The sequence below is a fragment of the Miscanthus floridulus genome, unplaced genomic scaffold (assembly GCF_019320115.1).
Source record: "Miscanthus floridulus cultivar M001 unplaced genomic scaffold, ASM1932011v1 fs_432_5_6, whole genome shotgun sequence".
Lineage (NCBI taxonomy): Eukaryota > Viridiplantae > Streptophyta > Magnoliopsida > Poales > Poaceae > Miscanthus > Miscanthus floridulus.
This window is the reverse complement of record NW_027096752.1, coordinates 13542-40000: the sequence shown is the minus strand read 5'-3', so window position 1 is coordinate 40000 and position 26459 is coordinate 13542. Positions and strand designations below refer to the sequence as shown.

The 26459-nt window shown below is 46.8% G+C and overlaps 2 protein-coding genes across 2 annotated transcripts; both read left to right on the top strand.

Moving 5' to 3' along the window:
• The first annotated feature begins 2747 nt into the window (after positions 1 to 2747).
• LOC136531755 (phospholipase D zeta 1-like) lies at positions 2748 to 8057 on the top strand. Its single transcript, XM_066524403.1, has 6 exons — positions 2748 to 2956; positions 3311 to 3412; positions 3657 to 3788; positions 6700 to 6765; positions 7010 to 7071; positions 7147 to 8057. The coding sequence occupies exons 1-6, from the start codon at positions 2801 to 2803 to the stop codon at positions 7394 to 7396; spliced, it is 768 nt and encodes a 255-aa protein (XP_066380500.1). The 5' UTR covers positions 2748 to 2800; the 3' UTR covers positions 7397 to 8057.
• Positions 8058 to 8560: 503 nt separating this feature from the next.
• LOC136531754 (phospholipase D zeta 1-like) lies at positions 8561 to 26446 on the top strand. The gene is made up of 15 exons (XM_066524402.1): positions 8561 to 8733; positions 9140 to 9196; positions 9327 to 9336; positions 11995 to 12134; positions 12274 to 12423; positions 12501 to 12657; positions 12745 to 13275; positions 14720 to 14830; positions 15064 to 15210; positions 21148 to 21345; positions 21700 to 21801; positions 22046 to 22177; positions 25089 to 25154; positions 25399 to 25460; positions 25536 to 26446. Exons 1-15 carry the CDS (start codon positions 8561 to 8563, stop codon positions 25783 to 25785), a joined length of 2286 nt encoding a protein of 761 aa, XP_066380499.1. The 3' UTR covers positions 25786 to 26446.
• Positions 26447 to 26459: the final 13 nt, after the last annotated feature.

Genomic DNA, 26459 nt, shown 5'->3' with positions numbered 1-26459 from the left:
TCGCCTCTGCTTCGTCAACACGCAGACGTCGCAGAGCTGCTCCACATGGTTGAGGCACGGCAGGCCTCGCACCATCTCCGTGGCACTGAGCCGCTTCAGGGCCTCAAAGTGAAGGTGCCCGAAACGCTCGTGCCACTGCCACGCCTCGTCGTCCCGACGAGCAGCGAGACAGAGGGGTTGTGCCACCTGCACGTTAAGAACGTAGAGTCGATTTGCGCTTCTGGATACCTTGGCAAGAAGGCGACGACGACGATCCCAAATCCTCATGACTCCGTCCTCAACCACCACGCGCGAACCGTTCTCATCCAGCTGTCCCAAGCTGATGATGGAGTTCCTCAACGCGGGGATGTAGTAGACTCCGGTGAGCAGCCTGTGCTCACCAGACACGGTGGTGAAGATGACGGAGCCGACGCCCTTGATCTCCACGCCGGAGGCATCCCCAAACTTGACGGAGCCTCGAACGCTAGAGTCAAGCTCGGTGAAGAACTCCCGTCGACCGGTCATGTGATGGGTGGCGCCGGTGTCGAGGCACCACCCGTCAGTCTTGTCGTTGCCGGAGCTGTCGCCGAGGAGGGCGTGTGCTTTTGGCTCGTCAAGGTGGAGGAGAGCCGCTGCGGCCGGTGCCGCTGGAGGTAGCTCGATGCTGGCATGTGCCATGAACAGAGCCGGCTCCTCCTCCGCCTGTGCGACGTGGGCCTGGCCGCGTCGTGGCTGTCGACAGTCCTTGGCCCAATGGCCAAGCTGGCCGCAGTTGCGGCAGGTGTCGTCTCGTGCCGGCTTGTGCCTACCGGCGGCGCCGCCCTGGGCGCCTCCGCGGGCATCACCCTCGGCACGTCCTCGCGCCCCGGTCTGGGCGTCTCTGCGCGCCTTGCGCGGCTTGCCACGCTTGCGGCCGCCTGTCGCGGAAGAAGGCTCCCCCTTCCTCCGGTCACCCTGGCTGGCAAGCCACTGCTCCCGAGTGAGAAGGAGCTTCCCGCCAGTGGTGATGGGCCCCGAGAGGGACTGTGGCTCATCACTGTCGACGACCTTGAGGTGACCTATCGCCTCCTCGATCGACATCGTGGAGAGATCCAGCAGCGACTCGATCGAGCGAGCCATCTGCTTGTACTTCTCGGGGACGCAGCGGAAGAGCTTTTCGACAGCTCTCTCCTCGCCGTAGGTGTCGTCGCCGAACTGCACCATCTTCTGCAACAGAGTGTTGAGACGGAGAGCAAAGTCATCAACGTCCTCACCTGGCTTGAAGGCCAGGTTCTCCCACTCCTTGCGAAGTGCCTGCAGCGTGGACTTGCGGGCGCGGTCGCTGCCGATGCGTGCCGCAGCGATGGCGTCCCAAGCCTCCTTGGCAGTCCGCTTGCTGGTAAGCGAGAACTGCATCTCGGGCGGGACTGCAGCGATGAGAGCATCCAGCGCCCGTCGATCTAGGTCGTAGTCGACGTCGCCATACCGGACTGCCTCCCACATGTGCCGCACCTGGAGCTTTACCCTCATCACCGCAGCCCACTCGACGTAGTTGGTCTTGGTGAGGGTAGGCCACCCACCGCCGGGACCGACGTCCCTGACAACAGCCTGGAGCCCGTGGTAACCACGGTACCGATCCGGGGAGAGAGAGCCACGCTGCCTGTGAAGGCCGCGCTCTCCATCGACCCGTCGGTACCGATCCGGGGAGAGAGAGCCACGCTGCCTGTGAAGGCCGCGCTCTCCATCGACCCGTCCGCCACCGTTGCCGTGCGCGCCTCCTCCAGGAGCGCCGCCGCCGTGCGCGCCTCCTCCAGGAGCGCCGCCAGCGCGTCCGCGCCTGTCTGGGCTGCCGCCACGCTCGTGGACGTGCGCGCCTGCCCACTGCGCCGCCCGCGCTCGCGCTGCCTCCCTCTCTAGCAGCTCGAGGTCTGCGTCGGCGGTGTCGTCAGCGGAAATGGAGCTGCCGATGCTGCCGCGCAGAGCCTCGACCTCCGCCGCCGCCGCACGCGCTGCATTCGCTGCCGCCGCCGCTTCCGCCTCCGCTCTGGCTGCTGCCAGCTCCGCCGCTGCCAACCTCGACGCCCTTGCCGCCGCCACAGCGGTCTCTGCCGCCGCTCGCTCGCGTTCCTCTGCTGCGGCAAGTTCGGCCTCCTGCCGACGCCGCGTGCTCGAGGCGACCGAGCGCTGAGACTGCCCTGCGGACATGACGCGCTACCGGGGGGCTGCTCCGTGGGGAGAGGGCTGCTTCAGACGAGCTAGGAGAGGAGTGAACAGGAGCGGCCGGAGCTGCTGCTACTCTCAGCTGGGGCTGTTGCGAGGCTGGGCAAGGGGATGAGCAGGAGATGCTCAGGCTACAGGATACTACGGCTCCGATACCACTTGTTAGTCGCTGAATTCTCACTCTTGGTAGTAGGAGAATTCTTGCTCTCATCGAGAGAGGATGACACTAGGAGTTGGGGCAATTTTCTTGTCTATTTCTCACACAAGCTCACACAAATGCCATACCAACCTGAGGGGTTGGGGTTACATATTTATAGGCTGCAAGCCAGCCAAGCATATGCCAAGATGCTAGTCTAAGATGCTAGTCTAAGATGCTAATATGCTGTCCTAGCTAAGATGCTGTCCTCTAGTCTAAGATGCTGTCCTCTAAGATGCTGTCCTCTAGTCTAAGATGCTGTCCTAAAAACAGAAAAACAGCCACAAGGACCATGTGAGCAACAACCAGCCCCACAAAGACCAGCCACACATGACTTATCCATCAGATACTTGGTACTTGGTTACTTACATAATCTCATGATAGGGAGGCATTGATGATGGTGGAGCAGCATCGGTGAGGGCAATCATGCATTGGCAATATCGGACTATCTGCAGAGGCTCTAATTCGATTCTTCAGAATCTATTTGATGTTATTGGACCTAAAGCACATGATTACATCTCCTTTTATGGACTTAGAGCACATGGTAAACTCTATGATGGGGGTCCCTTGGTTACTAGTCAGGTATGATGAGCTTTCTTCCATTTGTGCATGTTTTGTTCCTCCCCAGAGTCCTCAGTCTTGTCCAGCTGAGCATCATGAATTTTATCTAGAAGAGCCATTGAACTGCTAGTCACCATCGTGCTCCCTCCGGTCCACTTTATTAGGCGTAGCTTAACATGATTATAAACTTATGATTACTGGATAGTACATTTGATTGCAAATCTGATAGTACCAAGTTTGTATTTACAATATTCAAAAATTGTTGGCCAAATTATTGGTCAAAGATCATAAAGTTTGACCCTTGACATACTGGACCAGAAGGAGCAGCATATAAAATGTGTTCAGAATACCATTCTAACAATGTCCCATTTCCAGATTTATGTACATAGCAAGTTAATGATAGTTGATGACCGCATCACATTGATTGGCTCAGCTAACATTAATGATAGAAGCTTGCTTGGATCAAGAGACTCCGAGGTATGCACTTGTAGCAGTTAGATGTACTGTGAAATAAAGAATCAGGAGATACTTCATTACTGAGTACAACAATTTTAAAGTAGAACTAACTCGAGAATATTTTTTCCATCATGCAATGAATATTCTTTGTAGTATACTTAGTTAACAGCAAATACCTTATATTGTGCTGGAGTTGTGATGGTCACTCCCCCCCCCCCCCCCCCCCCCCCCCCCCCCCCCCCCGCCCCCCCTCTGAACCTTCTAGATTGCTGTGGTCATCGAAGATAAAGAAGTTGTTAATTCAAAAATGGATGGAAGACCTTGGGAAGCTGGGAAGTTCTCTCTAAGCCTACGTCTCTCACTGTGGGCGGAGCACCTTGGCCTTCATCCAGGAGAGGTTTGACCATTATGCTATGCCTTGTTCTTTGTTAATCATATGCTGCTGTTAGGTTGTAAGGAACAAGTGATGGAATCAGGATGTGCATTTCTTCTGTTTGCAATTTATAATCCTGTCATCCATGTTTCTGTTCTTCCCAGTTTCACTTGCCTGCTCACGTAGCACATAAAATGCCAAAGTATCATATTTTAAGTTATTTGATAATACTTGTTTTGAGTTACAAGCTTGTTTTCCCACTTGAATATGTGAGTGTAATGTACTTTTTACGTTTTAAACAGCATGGATTTTTTGCAATTTCCAAGTAGCAAGCTTGCAATAGCAGTTCAAAGCTGTGGCAAATTTGCAATTCTCATTTTTTTTGTGGGTCTGCTTTCTGTTCTGGATGGAAACAATCAAAGGAGGTCCATACAGTATTATTATGTCATAAACCGATTGGATTAGTGAAGTAAAAAAGAAATAATTTGCTGGCCATTATGTCCACGATTGTACTTGACATTTTGGACGAGATCTTGTCATACTTTTAAACTTTGACTATCAATGATTTTTAAAGTATCTAATTTGGAAACATGAAAATCATAGGCTTGTCTTCGAAAATACTTTCATAATCTCATATAGCTGTTGGATTCTGTCAATATATTTTATTAGAAATATAGTGGTCAAAGGTGCACATTGGAGACCGTGTCGTGTCCAAAACGTCAAGTATTTTTCGACCATAGGTAGTAAAGAGTTAGCGAGAGCTCTCTGCACTGGGTACGCCCTTTTTTAGGTAGTAAAGAGTTAGCGAGCTAGGATCTTGGAGTTTTGATCTTCTTTGCTCGTTGATAATGCAAAAATCCACATTGTTACCCTGATTCCATGGCTGATAGTATAGCATTGTCAAATGCAATTTTCTTCTGATGTTTACAAACAGTCCAGAAGGATGCAAGAGTAATTTCATGAGCATTTCAGTTGTAGTTTTCACATACATGGATGCAAGAGTAATCACCTTTTTGATAAACTAAATTGGTGTTTACTTTTCCTGTTTTTAAACAAGCATACTAGTTTGTAGTTATGTTCTTTTTTCCTTCATAAAGAAGGGATTTACATTCAAGTCTTTATCGAATCAGTGCAACAAATACCATATAGCTTTGAAGAAAGTAATAGATGAGTCTCAATATGAAATTTTCCCCAAGAACTCTAGAGCCTGAGAAGCATGATTGAGTTGGTGCAACCAATACCAGCTTCTTATGAGTGTTGCCAATAATCTAGTTCTCAGAGAAAATGTGGATATGAGAACTTGCTGTAGGGAAAGCTCTGGCTGTTTTCCCCTGAAGAATAAGGTATATTGTGGGCATTGGACATCAGAAAGGTTGTATGTCTATTTTAGAGACTCCTCACTCCATGGTAAAGTTCTGCATAAGTTCTCTGGTGATGGGCAATACTCAGCAAAATCCGCCTATGAAAGCCTATTTCATGGTAACGTAATTTTCAGTCCGTGTGATAAGATTGGACCATTTTTTCATATGGCTAGTGGTCGGTGAGAGGTGTTGGACAGCTGATCGGTTAGCACGAAGAGGGCTGCTACATCCATCCTGTTGCCCCCTCTGTGACCATGACGCAGAAAATATTAATCACCTGCTGTTGACCTGATCTTCGCATGAGAACTTTGGTTCTTCCTTCTGCGCCGGATCAGCTTGCATGATCTCATTCCCTTAGCTGATGAGATTTCCTTTGATGATTGGTGGCTGATCACTTAAGAAAAGGCCTAACTCCATCATCATCTTAGGGGCCTGGACTTTGTGGAATCTTCATAATCGTTGTGTTTTTTATGGTGAACCTCCTAACTTAGCTAGAGGATTGTCACACCCGGAGAGGTTTTCTTTGTGTGATCAAGAGGAGGAGACGATTCAACATTTGCTTACTGGTTGTGTGTTTGCACAACAAGTTTGGTTCAGTATTTTGTCGCCTTTGGACTTGGGAAGCGAAGCTCCTGGACATAATGATCTTTGTTTTGCTGATTGGTGGGCTAAGATAATCCGCATGTTCAGTAAGGAGCACAGGAAAGGAGCAAATTCTTTCATCATTTTGATTGCGTGGTTGCTATGGAAGCACCGTAATGCCTGTGTTTTTGGTGGAGACTCCCCTTCTGTTAGTGAGCTTTTGCGACAGTTTAGAGATGAGTATAAGCTTTGGTGCCTAGCCGGAGCTAAGAAACCTCATGCTCTCGGACTGGATATGGTGGGAGCTTTGCCTTGCTGTTTTGTCGTTAAAAGTATTTTTTGAGTAATCGTGTTGTAAAGTGTTTCCAACCTTCTCATGTATGGTCCTGGCATGAGTTAGTAATGTATACGGGCCGTTTTTTCCTCTCTATAATACAAAAGATACGCAGCTCTCCTGCGTATTCGAAAAAACCCCTTAGCTAGAGCACTGTTGCTCGCTAGTGAGGAGCTTCATTTCTGGGGTTTCGCTGGGCGCAAGGTATCAATCACCTCCTTGCCTGGGATTGAATGGGTTTCTTTTTTGGTAGTGGTCGTCGTCTTCCCTCTTGAAGGGCGCTGTCTTTTTGTTTAAGATCCTAGTGTTTTGTTGTGTGTAAGGGTTCTTGTATGGCTTCTTGCCCCATTTTTTCTTCTTAATATAATGATACATAGCACTCCTTCGTGTTCGAGAAAAAAATTAACTGTCTTTAGTTGCGTGATGCTTTAGAAAGCCATAATTAATTTTCTAACACGAGATAACCGTTTCAGTATTTCATGATCACAGATTTAAAGCTTGGTATAAAAGTTTACCAAACTTCTGAATTTTTCTATTGGTTTACACAGATTACCCACCAATCAAAAATATGCTTGACATTGTTTTCTTAGTTTTTTTCAGAGCAGTCAATTGTATTTGTTGCATTACAATTTTAAACAAAATACATTTTCACTTTCAGGTTAGCCATATCATGGATCCTATAGATGATTCAACATTCAAAAATATCTGGATGGCCACTGCCAAGGTGAGATAAATGTTTGCTTACATTTTCAAGGCACTAAATTCTGATGCTATTACATTCTTCCTGGAAATCCATATCAAAATAAATAAAGAACTAATCTGAAACCCTATATCCGATTAGATTGCCTTCAGTTTTTCAATTGGTTTTTTAACTGTATTATGTGTACATATTATTTCAATGCCTTTGTAAATATTAATCTTCATTTATACTTGAAATACATATATATTAACGAACTTGTGTTTGGCAGACAAATACCATGATATACCAAGATGTCTTCGGGTGTGTACCCAACGATCTCATTCACTCAAGGTATGAATTTAAGCCTACATTGGGGTTGCATTTTGCGTCAAGTGCTGTGGTTTCTGAAACATATAGTCCATTCAGGGCCCAATTTCGGCAAAGCTTTGCTCACTTGAGGGACAAAATTGGCCACACTACAATTGATTTGGGTGTTGCCCAAGGGAAGCTAGAAGCTTACCAAGACGGTGATCTCAAAAGTACCGACCCTATGGACAGACTACAGTTAGTCAGGGGCCACCTTGTTTCTTTTCCTTTGGATTTCATGTGCCAAGAGGACTTGAGACCATATTTCAGCGAAAGCGAGTACTACACATCACCACAGGTTTTCCATTAGCCTTTCTGTCTGCCTGTCTCTGTCTCGTAAAGTTACTCAATCGGCTGTACATGTTGCAAAGATCTGCTTGTAGACGCTCTACACGTGTTGTCAAATAGGAAACCAAAAGAAAAGAATACATTATCATACCATTATAGAGTACTAGAAGTATAGTTTCCTAGAAGGAAAATAGTATATCAGTATAGTACATTCATTCCAACACATTTTAATGTTGGGAAAGAAACAATCAAATTCATTCTTTATAAGTGCAAATAATATAGGACTTTCCTTAGTTATACACATTTTCTTTGGAATGAAATACAGCTCGCCATAGTTCTTTTTTTTTTTCTATTCTATCCTATTGTAGTATTGTGTACCTGCTACACTCTCTATCTAGAAATATAAGGCGTGTATTTTTACTGTCTAAAAGTGAGCTTTGACCACAGATGTCTCTTGCAGTATTTTATTAGTATATAGTTACAAAACCACGATTGTAAGAGTATTTTTTTTAACGAATCCAGTGATATCAATTTTTTGTCGCATAACCTGTATATTCTTACATTAATTTATTGGTCAAACTCGAATTTTGACAGTCGAAACACGCGTTATATTTCTGGATGATAGGGAGTAGTGTTTATTGAGGATATTTGACAATTGACACTATTTTCACGAGTACTTGAAACACTGTCTGTCTACCCTGAATTGGCGGGACAATAAATATACATGTTTTGTGTTGAAGCTTGTCTGCTGTGATGAATATAAAAAATTGCTGTCACTACTTTGTGCTTTGGTAGAAAGGCACAGCGGGAGCTTGTACATGTAAATCTTTGAAACCTTGAAGCAGGTGTAGATGAATTTCCTGAACTGACGTAGATATTGTGTATATCTATATGTATATATACAGAATCTACTGCGGTTAATGTCACCACGTTTGAGAGATTAAGGGCTGGTTGTCCGGACACTCGCAGGTCCACCTCGGGCTATGCAGTGTTCCTCGGCGACAATCTTGTTTCCTGGTCATCCAAGCGCCAGAATACAGTGTCAAGATCAAGTGCTGAAGCCGAGTATCGCACAGTGGCTAACGGAGTTGCAGAGGCGACTTGGCTGCGACAGCTTCTCTTGGAGCTACGTGCCCCTCTTCGGCGCGCCACACTGGTGTACTGCGACAACATCAGTGCCGTCTACATGTCCTCCAATCCGGTGCAACATCAGCGCACCAAGCACATTGAGATCGATCTTCACTTCGTCCGGGAGCGAGTTGCTATTGGTGATCTTCGTGTTCTGCATGTTCCTACTGCCTCGCAATATGCAGACATCTTCACCAAGGGGCTGCCTACTTCAGTGTTCACGGAGTTCAGGTCCAGTCTAAACGTGCAGAGTGGCTGACGTTTCGACTGAGGGGGTGTGTTAGAATAGGCGCCTAAGGGGCCTGCTATGGGCCGGCACCAAGCCTGTTCGGCTGGTAGCCTAGGGGCTGTTAGAGTATTAGGAATAGTACCACATTGCCTAATCATGTGAGATGTTAGTCCCATGTACTCTATATAATCAGCCCATGAGGCCCAATGCAATATATTAATATTCCTCCAATTATATTCTCTTTCAGAAACCATAGAATAGTTGTCAATCTGTTATGACGCACAGGACAACTGAATTCACAAAGTTTTAATATTTGTGGCCACTATGATGTACTGTAAACACCATTCATGTATTGGGCCATTAATTAACAGTGGATGCTTTACTTTTGTTCTATCATGCGCTTGTCAGATTTAATACGAAATTATTTGAAGAAACAATAGTATTTCCAAAGAGGCCTCATGAGTGGTAATATATTTTTAATGTTCTTATAAACTAAGAAATTATTTAGAAAACATACTATGCTTTTTTATTGGCCAAGTAGTGATGGAAAAAAAACTTGTTTATGTTTCTCTCTTCGTCAACATTTTTCTGACAGGGACTGTTGGGTAATTAATGAGATTAAATCTGGGATAAATGCACAAGTAACATGTTCATAAATATTTAAAGTGGTATATGTACAAACTCTCATTGAAGATACTCATCTAGTTTCGTGTTTAAAGTTATAACATCTAATATCCTAGAAGCTCCATTTTATTGATCATGTTATTCCCAAGGATTTTTTTCATAGTAAGCTACCCTGTTCATAGTTTAATGCCTAGGGGACATAATACAGTAATAGAGAGAGAGGGTGAGGCTGTGAGGGCATGCTGGAAGGAGCACCAGAAAAAGCTCTTAAGACGTGGGCTACTCAGAGAGTAGGGAACTGAACCAGTAAGAACAAAACAGTTTTGTTTAGCTCCCATCCCATGTAAGCTGGAACTGAGGCTGCCAGATTGTTTACTTTAGTCAAATATTTAGAATGGCTGGAACAGCTGGTATTTCAACTGATGAGATATGCATATACCAGTCACTGTTTTATTCCTGTGAAAATGCTGTGTTACCCACCATTCTAACTGGAATTGAATGGTAGTATGGAGATAACCCTTGCTAACATATGCATGTATCGTAAGTTTTTTTGCAAGAAACAAAGTAATTTCTACATAAACTGTACATGTGAATCGGTTCTGTTACTTTGGTTTCTTGAGGCAACATTTTTTTCCAAATGCCTTTATTATTAGAAGTAAAATGAGAAAATATCTATCTATACCTAATAATAAAGAGGCAAAATTTCTGCTGTACTTTTTTTTCTGCCTCCTCTGAATTCCTTTTCTAGGCCGGGTTCGAATTCCTTTTTCAGTTCCGTTTCCATCCGTATTTTTACGGCTGCTCGCCTGTGTTCCATCTTCCAGCACGTCCGCTCCTTGGAACTTGGTAGTCCTAGCGACAACAACAACTAGCCTGTGAAAAATACCCCTAAAACTTCATGCCACAAGACCTGAACCCAGGTCTCCAATAACAGAAGAGAGACCACACACCGAGGCACCATATGCTTTACGTGGGCACCATATGCTTTACGTGATATAAAACAAAATGTTTTATATTTGATTCTCCTTTGAGCTGCATTGATTCGAGAAATCCAGGTTGATACATAAATACTTGATTTCCTTTTCTGTTTCACCTCAGCCGTGGAACAGTACAAGATGAAATGTTATAAATGATTAGGTCAAAGTAATTTTGAAGTGCTTGATGATCATCTTGATTGGGCACTACAATAACCAAATTGCATTATAGTTCAATAAAGAATCTTGACACGAAGATACTTTTAGGCTTGGTTGGTGCCGTAGTTTGTTTGCCACGGATATATCCTGTTTGAAACTGCTTAAAAGTGGATTCTCAGTTGCAGAACGCGACAATCATGCAAACACGTCATGGTTGCGGTGATTTTCTCCTCGCAACCTGGATTTGAACTAGAGTCCTGTTTTTTGGTACCGCGACTCACACCACAGACGTACTGCACGGTGGGCATGCACAAGCCGAGCCAAACATGATCAAAGTACGGCGGGCAAAATAAAAACCACAGTTGCGGCAAAGTTTGGCAACAAAATGAGACTATGACATGTGGAAACAGTGCTAAGAAAGTGTGACACATCGTAGTTATGACAGTGAACCACACAATTACATAAAGAACTATGGTATGACTAACTTATGACGTGGCAAGTTGTGGTTATAAACCAAACAAACACTAAGTCCCGCTCCGTTCTTGGACTCTAAGGACTCCAGTTGCAACGCACGGGCATATTTGCTAGTAAAACCAAACATGCCAAAACCAAGGCCCTGTTGGGGGGCAGCTTTTGCGGCCGCTTCTGGCGAAAGGGGAAAAAAAAGATTGACGCCTCCAAACAGCACGCTTCTGTGCCGATTCTCAGATTCAATGTGAAAGGCTCTTTCCCCTAAGCACGGCCAGCCTCCAGCTTTCCCCAACTGCAGTCTGGTCCTCCAGTTGAGCTCCCATTCACTCCCCTGGCGCATGCCACCCTCCATCTGTACTGTTCCTCAGCTGCATGCAAGTCACCACTCTGTCCTCGTTCCCATGCGTGGCCAGCTGTCCCCACATCATGCTTGCCCTGCCCGTGGCCTCCCGCCTCGCACCTGCTCCTGGCCGCCGTTGCGTACCTTCGCCTCTTCCTGGCTCTTTCTCCCTTCTCATGCTCATCTCTGTCGCCTACCTGTCGCAGAGTGGCCACCATGAATTTGAATCAGATAGCAGGGAGAGATTTCGTCTGCTGCCATCCCTTCCGGTCACCCATTGCTGCAATCCACCAATGAAGGTGGCTGGAGCTACTTCCGATGAGGGCACGCTGGTGGTTGTGCCTCTGCCTCCGCCTCCCTTTGGCTCCACCTGTGCCTCCTCGGCCTCCGATCACCTTGCATGCATGAGTTTTTCTTCTTGGAAACGGATTGCCAACTGTACGCTATGGATTGCCAAATGCACGCTTTATCTACTTTGCTTCTTAGAAAATCTAGCATACCATAAAAGGCAGCTTCCAATTGAAGCTTAGACAAAAGCTGGTCCAAACAGGCCCCCAAGTTAATTATGTTGTTCTATATATGCTTGGAACTCAAATTTTTTATTAAAATAACTGATTTAATTAGCATGAAATGGATTCAGACTATTTCTTGATAACTACTTATTATCTTGGATGACTTTGAATTCATTTTTGCAGATTTACATTCTCTTGTACAAGGAAGTTGCTCTTGCATTGAAAATTAACAGCTTATACAGTAAACAAAGGCTACTTAACATTCATGAAAATGTTAAAGTTCTGCGTTATCCTGATCATTTCTCAAGTGGTGTATACTTGTGGTATGAATGATTTTTTATTCCCTGTTTCCTTTTTGTTAAATATATTTTTTTATTGTTTTTTCTCGAACTACGCACGAGAGCTGCACGTCATTTTTTTATTTGATCTGAAAATTTTAGCTCTTATTGTTTTTCCTTTAAGGTCACACCATGAGAAGATTGTGATTGTTGATAATCAAGTATGTTATATTGGAGGTCTTGATCTGTGCTTTGGTCGCTACGATAGTCCTGAGCACAAAATCGCTGATTCTCCTCCAGTGATGTGGCCAGGAAAGGACTACTACAATCCTAGGTAATTGTGTTGCTATCTTTTACCCATTTAGATGTATGGGGCAAAGTCCCTAAATGTCACTTCATCTCTGTAAATAGGGAATCTGAGCCCAATTCTTGGGAGGACACCATGAAAGATGAGCTGGACCGTGCTAAATATCCCCGCATGCCTTGGCATGATGTTCAGTGTGCTCTCTATGGTCCACCTTGCCGTGATGTAGCAAGGCATTTTGTTCAGCGCTGGAATTATGCAAAGGTTAGTTATGTCCTTTGGTCTACTTATCATCGAAAGCATTTTCCCCATGATTATGGTAAATTAGTTGTTCCTTTTTTTTTCTTTCAGAGGAACAAAGCTCTAAATGAGCAAGCAATTCCCTTACTGATGCCTCATCACCACATGGTAATTCCACACTACAAGGGTAGAAGCAAAGAAATAAATGATGAAGCTGAGGGTAAACAATACCATGATAAGGATGTTGATATTGGAAAGCCATTCTTGACGTCACGCACATCATGTCAGGATGTTCCATTGCTCTTACCTCAAGAGCTTGAACCTCGTGAATTATCCAGTTCAGATTTAAGGATGACTGATTTAGATATTAACCATTCAGATCGTGTAAACAAGAAGAACTTTAATCAGCCTTTGCTCAACCGAAAGGCAAAATTGGATTCTTCTCATCAGGATTTACCTATGAGAAGTTTTGTAGACAATCTCAGTTCCCTTGAGCCATCATCTATTAGACATTTTGATTCGTCGAAAGATGATAGGAATCACATCGACAAGAAATGGTGGGAAATGCAGGAGCGAGGCAACCAAGTTGCTTCAGTACTTGATGTTGGACAAGTTGGTCCAAGGGCAACATGTCGTTGTCAGGTCAGTACATGGTACTCTGCAATACATTTCTAATTAGTTATTAAACACCGAAGAATGAGGATCCATGGACAGCAAGTTCTCTGGTGCAAATTTTCTCTTATGTACTACTCCCTCCATTCCAAATTGTAAGTCGTTTTGGCTACAATTTGGAATGGAGGGAGCTTTTTATCTAGATACATAGTATACATAGTACATATGCTTCACCAATCACAAGTTTCCTGTTGGTAGGTTGTTTGCGGCTATATTATGAAACTGAAATTTACTAAGAAACAAACTGACAGCTTTTATTTTATAGCATATGCAACATTAAGTTAGAAATTATTTGTCTTGCAAACAGCTCTGGTACTAATATTTTTTTTAATGAATCATCACAAAACTGCTAATTTCATTTAACAGAGAAGAGTAGCTGCTGTACTAATAATGTTTGGACACACATGGTAAGTTGCTAACATGGTCTAGACAGCTATAGTGCAGATCCTACTCATTGACGTTGGTTAGTAATATCCAATATCAGTGTAGTTGGTTGTGTTTTATTTTGACAGGCGCGAATGTTACTGAAAGTTAAGGGGTGTGTGGGTGGTGTGCGTGTTGTATTTTACAACTCTTCCTCTTAATGAAATGATACGCAGCTCTCCATCGTATTCGAGAAGATAAAAATAGTCTCCTGTTGCTATGTAAGACATTGTAAAGCTGTTTTGTTGTTTTGAACGAAACTGCTCTTTTGAGGATTAAGAGGGAGGGGACTGTTGGGTCATTTTACAAGAGTTTGAAACTTTGAATGCTGTTTAGAAGAGTTTGTCTTTCACTTTGGCCTTTATGAAGAAATATATATTAGTGTCCTGATTTCGTGATGTCAACTTCTCATTATCTGACTAAGTATAAAGTGACTATCTACATATTTGACTCATATACAAATGTATTGGAGGACATAATTAACTTCAAGTGTGGCTACATCATATACATTCCTTCTATATCTTGCCAGATAAACTTGATATATTCCTTCTACATCATTTTTTGTTCAAAAACATCTTATGATAAGATTGTTAGAACCAAAACACAGGTTTGGGGCTGAATTTCAGATTTCATTAGCCATGCCACAACTATGGCAGGTTGGGGATACATATAGGATAGCTTGCTTGAGCCTTAAGAAAGCTTGCTTGAGCCTTAAGAAAACTACAACATATTCTAGAGATGCTAAAGTAGATGCTAGGGATAAAGATAAGGGCTGACACAGCCACCAACTACTCTAGATAATTATCCTAAGTAGATAAAGACAAGACTTATAGCTGTCAAAGATACAGTCCTTCTGCAGTATTTAAGACATGCCTGTATACTTTTTTCCCCTTGAACAGACATGCTTGTATACTACATTAGATTTGACGTGTATCCTTTGCATACATTGTTTTATTGAAGTAATCAACGAATCCATGTTTTTTTGGCTCAGGTTGTTAGGAGTGTCGGTCAATGGTCAGCTGGGACCACTCAAATCGAAGGAAGCATCCACAATGCCTACTTTTCTCTGATTGAAAAGGCAGAACACTTTGTATACATTGAGGTTTGTGCTTTTTCTTTGACCTTTTAGATTTGAAGTTCTTAACTTTAGTAATTTTTTATGGATAATGATCTGAAACTGGAGTTCATCATGCATTCTTTTTAACTCATTTTCCGGCTTATGTATTTGAGAGAGAATTTAGTGCTAAAAAAACTAACACTTTTTCACCAAGTGCTAAACAGTGAAGATATACCACCATTTTTTTTTGTAACATCCTTTTTGATGACCTTTTGCAGAACCAATTTTTCATATCGGGTCTGTCAGGAGATGATACGATTAAAAACCGTGTACTGGAAGCATTGTATCGGCGCATACTTCGAGCTGAGAGAGAGAAAAAGCGCTTTAAGGCCATCATCATCATACCTCTTTTACCTGGTTTTCAGGTAGTTTTCTGCTAGAAGTTAGAGATATGTTCGATACTGTTAGTCGCTGAATTCTCACTCTTGGTAGTAGGAGAATTCTTGCTCTCATCGAGAGAGGATAACACTAGGAGTTGGGGCAATTTTCTTGTCTATTTCTCACACAAGCTCACACAAATGCCATACCAACCTGAGGGGTTGGGGTTACATATTTATAGGCTGCTAGCCAGCCAAGCATATGCCAAGATGCTAGTCTAAGATGCTAATATGCTGTCCTAGCTAAGATGCTGTCCTCTAGTCTAAGATGCTGTCCTCTAAGATGCTGTCCTCTAGTCTAAGATGCTGTCCTAAAAACAGAAAAACAGCCACAAGGACCATGTGAGCAACAACCAGCCCCACAAAGACCAGCCACACATGACTTATCCATCATTCTCCCCCTAAGTCTTGTGCGTCGTCTTGTAGGAGAGTTGAACCATCCCGGTCCTGGAGCAGAGCTCAAGGAACTTGATCCTCCCAAGGGGCTTGGTGAGAAGGTCCGCAAGCTGGTCCTTGGTGTTGATGTAGTTCGCCTTGATGCTCCCTTCCTCCAAACAGCCTCGGATGAAGTGGTACCTCACCCGGATGTGCTTGCTGCGTTCGTGGAACACGGGGTTCTTTGCCAGGGCCAGAGCGGACTTGCTGTCCACCCTGAGCTCCACCGCTCTAGTGTCTCTGCCGAGGAGATCATCAAGCAGTCGAGCGAGCCAGAGCGCCTGAGTCGAAGCGGTGGAGGCCGCTATGTACTCGGCCTCGCAGCTGGACAGGGCCACCACCTGCTGCTTGACCGACTGCCAGCTAACGAGGCACTTGCCGAGGAAGAAGAGGATCCCGCTCGTGCTCTTGTTGGTGTCGATGTCGCCGGCGTGGTCGCTGTCGCTGTACCCGACGAAGTGTGCCGCCCCAGGACACCTCGGGTAGTAGAGGCCGTGGTCGAGAGTCCCCGCAACGTAGCGGATGATCCTCTTCACAGCCTGCTGGTGCTCCGTCGTCGGTCGCTGCATGAACCGACTAACGTAGCCGACGGAGAATGCCAAGTCCGGCCGTGTGTGGGCGAGGTAGCGAAGGCTCCCCATAAGGCGCCGGTACTGTGTAGCATCCACCTCCTCCGTCATGCTGTCGCGGCTCAGCTTCAGCCTCTCCTCCATCGGAGTGAGAGCTGGGTTGCAATCGGTGAGCCCAGCTAGCTCAACGACGCGCTTGGCGTAGGCGGTCTGTCGAAGCGTGATCCCGGAGTCATCCTGGTGCACCTCGATTCCCAGGTAGAAGAAGAGAGGCCCCAGGTCACTCATCTGGAAGGTGGCCTTCATCTCTTCCTTGAATGCCGCCACCTCCGCATCCTTGGTGCCGGTGATCACCAAGTCGTCGACGTAGACACCCACCAGCAGGGCATTTCCTCCATTGCCCCGTCGGTAGATGGCCGCCTCGTGCAGGCTTTGCTCGAAGCCCATCCCCTTTAGCGTGGAATCCAACTTGGCATTCCACGCCCTCGGTGCCTGCCGCAGGCCATAGAGGGCCTTGCGCAGGCGGAGCACCTTGCCCTCCTTGCCGGGGATCGCAAATCCCGGTGGCTGGTGCACGTAGACCTCCTCCTTCAAGTCGCCGTTAAGGAACGCCGACTTGACGTCCATGTGGTGAACACGCCAGCCCTCCTGGGCAGCTAGCGCAAGGAGTCGCACGGACTCCATCCGTGCCACGGGAGCAAAAGCGTCGTCGAAGTCGACCCCCTCCTGCTGCACAAAACCTCGTGCCACCAAGCGAGCCTTGTGCTTGACGATGGCGCCGGCTTCATCCCTCTTCAACTTGTACACCCACTTAAGGGTGATCGCGCGGTGACCACGAGGAAGGTCAGCAAGCTCCCAGGTGCGGTTCTTCTCAACCGCATCCATCTCCAACTGCATCGCGGCGCGCCATGCCGCGTGTCTCTCGGCCTCTGCGAACGACCGAGGCTCGCCGTCGTCACACGCAAGGTGCAACTGCGCCTCCAGGTCCTCCAGGTCGTGAGGCACCAGTCCCGGCACCAACTGGTCGCCGAGAAGGTTCTCCATCGTACGGTACCGCAACGGCTCGCCGTCGTGGTACGCGTCGATGCGCTCCTCGTCGTGAGAGAGCGGAGTAGCGAGCTCAACCGGGCTGTGCTCGACACGAGCTGGTGTTGGAGTAGTCGTGCCCGGAGAGGTGCCTGTCGGTGCTGGAGTGCGTGGCATTGCCGGCTGTGGTGAAGCCGGCGAAGAACTCATCGCAGCCGAGGTCCTGGCTGGAGAGCGTGGAGCTGTCGGAGTAGCAGGCGCCGGGGTCGGTGGAGGCTCGGGGACTGGGGTAGACGCGCTCGCTGAAGAAGAACTGCCTACTCCCCCAGCTCCCTCGAAGTGGACGTACTCGACAGTGAAGTCGTCGTACGTCGGAGCCGAGCCATCGTCCACCGCCTTGTCCCACGCCCATCCTCGCCCTTCGTCGAACACAACGTCGCGCGCCGTGCGCACACGCTGTGTCTTCGGGTCGAGGATGCGGTAGGCCTTCGAGCCCTCCGCGTAGCCGATGAACACTCCCGGAGTGCTCCTGTCGTCGAGCTTGCTGATGTGGCCAAGCTCCTTGGCGAACGCGAGGCAGCCGAAGACCCGCAAGTGGGAGACCGCCGGCTTGCGCCCATGCCAAGCCTCGTACGGCGTCCTGCTGTCGAGCGCCTTGGTAGGCGAGCGGTTGAGGATGTAGACGGCCGTCACCACCGCCTCTCCCCAGAAGACAGCCGGCATCCCCCTCTGCTTGAGGAGGGCCCGAGCCATCCCCACAACCGTCTGGTTGCGCCGCTCGACGACGCCGTTCTGCTGCGGGCTGTACGGCGCGGAGTAGTGGCGCTGAATGCCCTCGTCAGCGCAGTACGACGCGAATTCAGCCGCCGTGAATTCGCCGCCGTTGTCGGTGCGCAGCACGCGCAGCTTGCGGCCGCACTCCGCCTCCGCAGCAGCCTGCGCGCGTCTGATGGCGTCCGCAGCCTCTCTCTTGCTGCCGAGGACCATCACCCACATGTAGCGGGAGAGGTCGTCGACGAGCAGCAGGAAGTAGCGTCGTCCTCCCGGTGTGGCCGGTGTCACCGGGCCACACAAGTCCCCGTGCACAAGCTCGAGCCTCTCCTTGGCTCGAAAGCTCGCCCGCTGGGGAAAGGGGAGTCGCCTCTGCTTCGTCAACACGCAGACGTCGCAGAGCTGCTCCACATGGTTGAGGCACGGCAGGCCTCGCACCATCTCCGTGGCACTGAGCCGCTTCAGGGCCTCAAAGTGAAGGTGCCCGAAACGCTCGTGCCACTGCCACGCCTCGTCGTCCCGACGAGCAGCGAGACAGAGGGGTTGTGCCACCTGCACGTTAAGAACGTAGAGTCGATTTGCGCTTCTGGATACCTTGGCAAGAAGGCGACGACGACGATCCCAAATCCTCATGACTCCGTCCTCAACCACCACGCGCGAACCGTTCTCATCCAGCTGTCCCAAGCTGATGATGGAGTTCCTCAACGCGGGGATGTAGTAGACTCCGGTGAGCAGCCTGTGCTCACCAGACACGGTGGTGAAGATGACGGAGCCGACGCCCTTGATCTCCACGCCGGAGGCATCCCCAAACTTGACGGAGCCTCGAACGCTAGAGTCAAGCTCGGTGAAGAACTCCCGTCGACCGGTCATGTGATGGGTGGCGCCGGTGTCGAGGCACCACCCGTCAGTCTTGTCGTTGCCGGAGCTGTCGCCGAGGAGGGCGTGTGCTTTTGGCTCGTCAAGGTGGAGGAGAGCCGCTGCGGCCGGTGCCGCTGGAGGTAGCTCGATGCTGGCATGTGCCATGAACAGAGCCGGCTCCTCCTCCGCCTGTGCGACGTGGGCCTGGCCGCGTCGTGGCTGTCGACAGTCCTTGGCCCAATGGCCAAGCTGGCCGCAGTTGCGGCAGGTGTCGTCTCGTGCCGGCTTGTGCCTACCGGCGGCGCCGCCCTGGGCGCCTCCGCGGGCATCACCCTCGGCACGTCCTCGCGCCCCGGTCTGGGCGTCTCTGCGCGCCTTGCGCGGCTTGCCACGCTTGCGGCCGCCTGTCGCGGAAGAAGGCTCCCCCTTCCTCCGGTCACCCTGGCTGGCAAGCCACTGCTCCCGAGTGAGAAGGAGCTTCCCGCCAGTGGTGATGGGCCCCGAGAGGGACTGTGGCTCATCACTGTCGACGACCTTGAGGTGACCTATCGCCTCCTCGATCGACATCGTGGAGAGATCCAGCAGCGACTCGATCGAGCGAGCCATCTGCTTGTACTTCTCGGGGACGCAGCGGAAGAGCTTTTCGACAGCTCTCTCCTCGCCGTAGGTGTCGTCGCCGAACTGCACCATCTTCTGCAACAGAGTGTTGAGACGGAGAGCAAAGTCATCAACGTCCTCACCTGGCTTGAAGGCCAGGTTCTCCCACTCCTTGCGAAGTGCCTGCAGCGTGGACTTGCGGGCGCGGTCGCTGCCGATGCGTGCCGCAGCGATGGCGTCCCAAGCCTCCTTGGCAGTCCGCTTGCTGGTAAGCGAGAACTGCATCTCGGGCGGGACTGCAGCGATGAGAGCATCCAGCGCCCGTCGATCTAGGTCGTAGTCGACGTCGCCATACCGGACTGCCTCCCACATGTGCCGCACCTGGAGCTTTACCCTCATCACCGCAGCCCACTCGACGTAGTTGGTCTTGGTGAGGGTAGGCCACCCACCGCCGGGACCGACGTCCCTGACAACAGCCTGGAGCCCGTGGTAACCACGGTACCGATCCGGGGAGAGAGAGCCACGCTGCCTGTGAAGGCCGCGCTCTCCATCGACCCGTCGGTACCGATCCGGGGAGAGAGAGCCACGCTGCCTGTGAAGGCCGCGCTCTCCATCGACCCGTCCGCCACCGTTGCCGTGCGCGCCTCCTCCAGGAGCGCCGCCGCCGTGCGCGCCTCCTCCAGGAGCGCCGCCAGCGCGTCCGCGCCTGTCTGGGCTGCCGCCACGCTCGTGGACGTGCGCGCCTGCCCACTGCGCCGCCCGCGCTCGCGCTGCCTCCCTCTCTAGCAGCTCGAGGTCTGCGTCGGCGGTGTCGTCAGCGGAAATGGAGCTGCCGATGCTGCCGCGCAGAGCCTCGACCTCCGCCGCCGCCGCACGCGCTGCATTCGCTGCCGCCGCCGCTTCCGCCTCCGCTCTGGCTGCTGCCAGCTCCGCCGCTGCCAACCTCGACGCCCTTGCCGCCGCCACAGCGGTCTCTGCCGCCGCTCGCTCGCGTTCCTCTGCTGCGGCAAGTTCGGCCTCCTGCCGACGCCGCGTGCTCGAGGCGACCGAGCGCTGAGACTGCCCTGCGGACATGACGCGCTACCGGGGGGCTGCTCCGTGGGGAGAGGGCTGCTTCAGACGAGCTAGGAGAGGAGTGAACAGGAGCGGCCGGAGCTGCTGCTACTCTCAGCTGGGGCTGTTGCGAGGCTGGGCAAGGGGATGAGCAGGAGATGCTCAGGCTACAGGATACTACGGCTCCGATACCACTTGTTAGTCGCTGAATTCTCACTCTTGGTAGTAGGAGAATTCTTGCTCTCATCGAGAGAGGATGACACTAGGAGTTGGGGCAATTTTCTTGTCTATTTCTCACACAAGCTCACACAAATGCCATACCAACCTGAGGGGTTGGGGTTACATATTTATAGGCTGCAAGCCAGCCAAGCATATGCCAAGATGCTAGTCTAAGATGCTAGTCTAAGATGCTAATATGCTGTCCTAGCTAAGATGCTGTCCTCTAGTCTAAGATGCTGTCCTCTAAGATGCTGTCCTCTAGTCTAAGATGCTGTCCTAAAAACAGAAAAACAGCCACAAGGACCATGTGAGCAACAACCAGCCCCACAAAGACCAGCCACACATGACTTATCCATCAGATACTTGGTACTTGGTTACTTACATAATCTCATGATAGGGAGGCATTGATGATGGTGGAGCAGCATCGGTGAGGGCAATCATGCATTGGCAATATCGGACTATCTGCAGAGGCTCTAATTCGATTCTTCAGAATCTATTTGATGTTATTGGACCTAAAGCACATGATTACATCTCCTTTTATGGACTTAGAGCACATGGTAAACTCTATGATGGGGGTCCCTTGGTTACTAGTCAGGTATGATGAGCTTTCTTCCATTTGTGCATGTTTTGTTCCTCCCCAGAGTCCTCAGTCTTGTCCAGCTGAGCATCATGAATTTTATCTAGAAGAGCCATTGAACTGCTAGTCACCATCGTGCTCCCTCCGGTCCACTTTATTAGGCGTAGCTTAACATGATTATAAACTTATGATTACTGGATAGTACATTTGATTGCAAATCTGATAGTACCAAGTTTGTATTTACAATATTCAAAAATTGTTGGCCAAATTATTGGTCAAAGATCATAAAGTTTGACCCTTGACATACTGGACCAGAAGGAGCAGCATATAAAATGTGTTCAGAATACCATTCTAACAATGTCCCATTTCCAGATTTATGTACATAGCAAGTTAATGATAGTTGATGACCGCATCACATTGATTGGCTCAGCTAACATTAATGATAGAAGCTTGCTTGGATCAAGAGACTCCGAGGTATGCACTTGTAGCAGTTAGATGTACTGTGAAATAAAGAATCAGGAGATACTTCATTACTGAGTACAACAATTTTAAAGTAGAACTAACTCGAGAATATTTTTTCCATCATGCAATGAATATTCTTTGTAGTATACTTAGTTAACAGCAAATACCTTATATTGTGCTGGAGTTGTGATGGTCACTCCCCCCCCCCCCCCCCCCCCCCCCCCCCCCCCCCCCGCCCCCCCTCTGAACCTTCTAGATTGCTGTGGTCATCGAAGATAAAGAAGTTGTTAATTCAAAAATGGATGGAAGACCTTGGGAAGCTGGGAAGTTCTCTCTAAGCCTACGTCTCTCACTGTGGGCGGAGCACCTTGGCCTTCATCCAGGAGAGGTTTGACCATTATGCTATGCCTTGTTCTTTGTTAATCATATGCTGCTGTTAGGTTGTAAGGAACAAGTGATGGAATCAGGATGTGCATTTCTTCTGTTTGCAATTTATAATCCTGTCATCCATGTTTCTGTTCTTCCCAGTTTCACTTGCCTGCTCACGTAGCACATAAAATGCCAAAGTATCATATTTTAAGTTATTTGATAATACTTGTTTTGAGTTACAAGCTTGTTTTCCCACTTGAATATGTGAGTGTAATGTACTTTTTACGTTTTAAACAGCATGGATTTTTTGCAATTTCCAAGTAGCAAGCTTGCAATAGCAGTTCAAAGCTGTGGCAAATTTGCAATTCTCATTTTTTTTGTGGGTCTGCTTTCTGTTCTGGATGGAAACAATCAAAGGAGGTCCATACAGTATTATTATGTCATAAACCGATTGGATTAGTGAAGTAAAAAAGAAATAATTTGCTGGCCATTATGTCCACGATTGTACTTGACATTTTGGACGAGATCTTGTCATACTTTTAAACTTTGACTATCAATGATTTTTAAAGTATCTAATTTGGAAACATGAAAATCATAGGCTTGTCTTCGAAAATACTTTCATAATCTCATATAGCTGTTGGATTCTGTCAATATATTTTATTAGAAATATAGTGGTCAAAGGTGCACATTGGAGACCGTGTCGTGTCCAAAACGTCAAGTATTTTTCGACCATAGGTAGTAAAGAGTTAGCGAGAGCTCTCTGCACTGGGTACGCCCTTTTTTAGGTAGTAAAGAGTTAGCGAGCTAGGATCTTGGAGTTTTGATCTTCTTTGCTCGTTGATAATGCAAAAATCCACATTGTTACCCTGATTCCATGGCTGATAGTATAGCATTGTCAAATGCAATTTTCTTCTGATGTTTACAAACAGTCCAGAAGGATGCAAGAGTAATTTCATGAGCATTTCAGTTGTAGTTTTCACATACATGGATGCAAGAGTAATCACCTTTTTGATAAACTAAATTGGTGTTTACTTTTCCTGTTTTTAAACAAGCATACTAGTTTGTAGTTATGTTCTTTTTTCCTTCATAAAGAAGGGATTTACATTCAAGTCTTTATCGAATCAGTGCAACAAATACCATATAGCTTTGAAGAAAGTAATAGATGAGTCTCAATATGAAATTTTCCCCAAGAACTCTAGAGCCTGAGAAGCATGATTGAGTTGGTGCAACCAATACCAGCTTCTTATGAGTGTTGCCAATAATCTAGTTCTCAGAGAAAATGTGGATATGAGAACTTGCTGTAGGGAAAGCTCTGGCTGTTTTCCCCTGAAGAATAAGGTATATTGTGGGCATTGGACATCAGAAAGGTTGTATGTCTATTTTAGAGACTCCTCACTCCATGGTAAAGTTCTGCATAAGTTCTCTGGTGATGGGCAATACTCAGCAAAATCCGCCTATGAAAGCCTATTTCATGGTAACGTAATTTTCAGTCCGTGTGATAAGATTGGACCATTTTTTCATATGGCTAGTGGTCGGTGAGAGGTGTTGGACAGCTGATCGGTTAGCACGAAGAGGGCTGCTACATCCATCCTGTTGCCCCCTCTGTGACCATGACGCAGAAAATATTAATCACCTGCTGTTGACCTGATCTTCGCATGAGAACTTTGGTTCTTCCTTCTGCGCCGGATCAGCTTGCATGATCTCATTCCCTTAGCTGATGAGATTTCCTTTGATGATTGGTGGCTGATCACTTAAGAAAAGGCCTAACTCCATCATCATCTTAGGGGCCTGGACTTTGTGGAATCTTCATAATCGTTGTGTTTTTTATGGTGAACCTCCTAACTTAGCTAGAGGATTGTCACACCCGGAGAGGTTTTCTTTGTGTGATCAAGAGGAGGAGACGATTCAACATTTGCTTACTGGTTGTGTGTTTGCACAACAAGTTTGGTTCAGTATTTTGTCGCCTTTGGACTTGGGAAGCGAAGCTCCTGGACATAATGATCTTTGTTTTGCTGATTGGTGGGCTAAGATAATCCGCATGTTCAGTAAGGAGCACAGGAAAGGAGCAAATTCTTTCATCATTTTGATTGCGTGGTTGCTATGGAAGCACCGTAATGCCTGTGTTTTTGGTGGAGACTCCCCTTCTGTTAGTGAGCTTTTGCGACAGTTTAGAGATGAGTATAAGCTTTGGTGCCTAGCCGGAGCTAAGAAACCTCATGCTCTCGGACTGGATATGGTGGGAGCTTTGCCTTGCTGTTTTGTCGTTAAAAGTATTTTTTGAGTAATCGTGTTGTAAAGTGTTTCCAACCTTCTCATGTATGGTCCTGGCATGAGTTAGTAATGTATACGGGCCGTTTTTTCCTCTCTATAATACAAAAGATACGCAGCTCTCCTGCGTATTCGAAAAAACCCCTTAGCTAGAGCACTGTTGCTCGCTAGTGAGGAGCTTCATTTCTGGGGTTTCGCTGGGCGCAAGGTATCAATCACCTCCTTGCCTGGGATTGAATGGGTTTCTTTTTTGGTAGTGGTCGTCGTCTTCCCTCTTGAAGGGCGCTGTCTTTTTGTTTAAGATCCTAGTGTTTTGTTGTGTGTAAGGGTTCTTGTATGGCTTCTTGCCCCATTTTTTCTTCTTAATATAATGATACATAGCACTCCTTCGTGTTCGAGAAAAAAATTAACTGTCTTTAGTTGCGTGATGCTTTAGAAAGCCATAATTAATTTTCTAACACGAGATAACCGTTTCAGTATTTCATGATCACAGATTTAAAGCTTGGTATAAAAGTTTACCAAACTTCTGAATTTTTCTATTGGTTTACACAGATTACCCACCAATCAAAAATATGCTTGACATTGTTTTCTTAGTTTTTTTCAGAGCAGTCAATTGTATTTGTTGCATTACAATTTTAAACAAAATACATTTTCACTTTCAGGTTAGCCATATCATGGATCCTATAGATGATTCAACATTCAAAAATATCTGGATGGCCACTGCCAAGGTGAGATAAATGTTTGCTTACATTTTCAAGGCACTAAATTCTGATGCTATTACATTCTTCCTGGAAATCCATATCAAAATAAATAAAGAACTAATCTGAAACCCTATATCCGATTAGATTGCCTTCAGTTTTTCAATTGGTTTTTTAACTGTATTATGTGTACATATTATTTCAATGCCTTTGTAAATATTAATCTTCATTTATACTTGAAATACATATATATTAACGAACTTGTGTTTGGCAGACAAATACCATGATATACCAAGATGTCTTCGGGTGTGTACCCAACGATCTCATTCACTCAAGGTATGAATTTAAGCCTACATTGGGGTTGCATTTTGCGTCAAGTGCTGTGGTTTCTGAAACATATAGTCCATTCAGGGCCCAATTTCGGCAAAGCTTTGCTCACTTGAGGGACAAAATTGGCCACACTACAATTGATTTGGGTGTTGCCCAAGGGAAGCTAGAAGCTTACCAAGACGGTGATCTCAAAAGTACCGACCCTATGGACAGACTACAGTTAGTCAGGGGCCACCTTGTTTCTTTTCCTTTGGATTTCATGTGCCAAGAGGACTTGAGACCATATTTCAGCGAAAGCGAGTACTACACATCACCACAGGTTTTCCATTAGCCTTTCTGTCTGCCTGTCTCTGTCTCGTAAAGTTACTCAATCGGCTGTACATGTTGCAAAGATCTGCTTGTAGACGCTCTACACGTGTTGTCAAATAGGAAACCAAAAGAAAAGAATACATTATCATACCATTATAGAGTACTAGAAGTATAGTTTCCTAGAAGGAAAATAGTATATCAGTATAGTACATTCATTCCAACACATTTTAATGTTGGGAAAGAAACAATCAAATTCATTCTTTATAAGTGCAAATAATATAGGACTTTCCTTAGTTATACACATTTTCTTTGGAATGAAATACAGCTCGCCATAGTTCTTTTTTTTTTTCTATTCTATCCTATTGTAGTATTGTGTACCTGCTACACTCTCTATCTAGAAATATAAGGCGTGTATTTTTACTGTCTAAAAGTGAGCTTTGACCACAGATGTCTCTTGCAGTATTTTATTAGTATATAGTTACAAAACCACGATTGTAAGAGTATTTTTTTTAACGAATCCAGTGATATCAATTTTTTGTCGCATAACCTGTATATTCTTACATTAATTTATTGGTCAAACTCGAATTTTGACAGTCGAAACACGCGTTATATTTCTGGATGATAGGGAGTAGTGTTTATTGAGGATATTTGACAATTGACACTATTTTCACGAGTACTTGAAACACTGTCTGTCTA

Bases quoted from the DNA above. Each gene is read 5' to 3' on its own strand.
- LOC136531755 (XM_066524403.1), top strand. From the start codon at position 2,801: ATGCATTGGCAATATCGGACTATCTGCAGAGGCTCTAATTCGATTCTT. The intron at 2,957-3,310 runs GTATGATGAGCT...TCCCATTTCCAG, and splicing joins GTCCCTTGGTTACTAGTCAG to ATTTATGTACATAGCAAGTT. The intron at 6,766-7,009 runs GTGAGATAAATG...TGTGTTTGGCAG, and splicing joins TCTGGATGGCCACTGCCAAG to ACAAATACCATGATATACCA.
- LOC136531754 (XM_066524402.1), top strand. From the start codon at position 8,561: ATGTCCTCCAATCCGGTGCAACATCAGCGCACCAAGCACATTGAGATC. The intron at 12,658-12,744 runs GTTAGTTATGTC...TTTTTCTTTCAG, and splicing joins AGCGCTGGAATTATGCAAAG to AGGAACAAAGCTCTAAATGA. The intron at 15,211-21,147 runs GTAGTTTTCTGC...ATCTCATGATAG, and splicing joins CTCTTTTACCTGGTTTTCAG to GGAGGCATTGATGATGGTGG.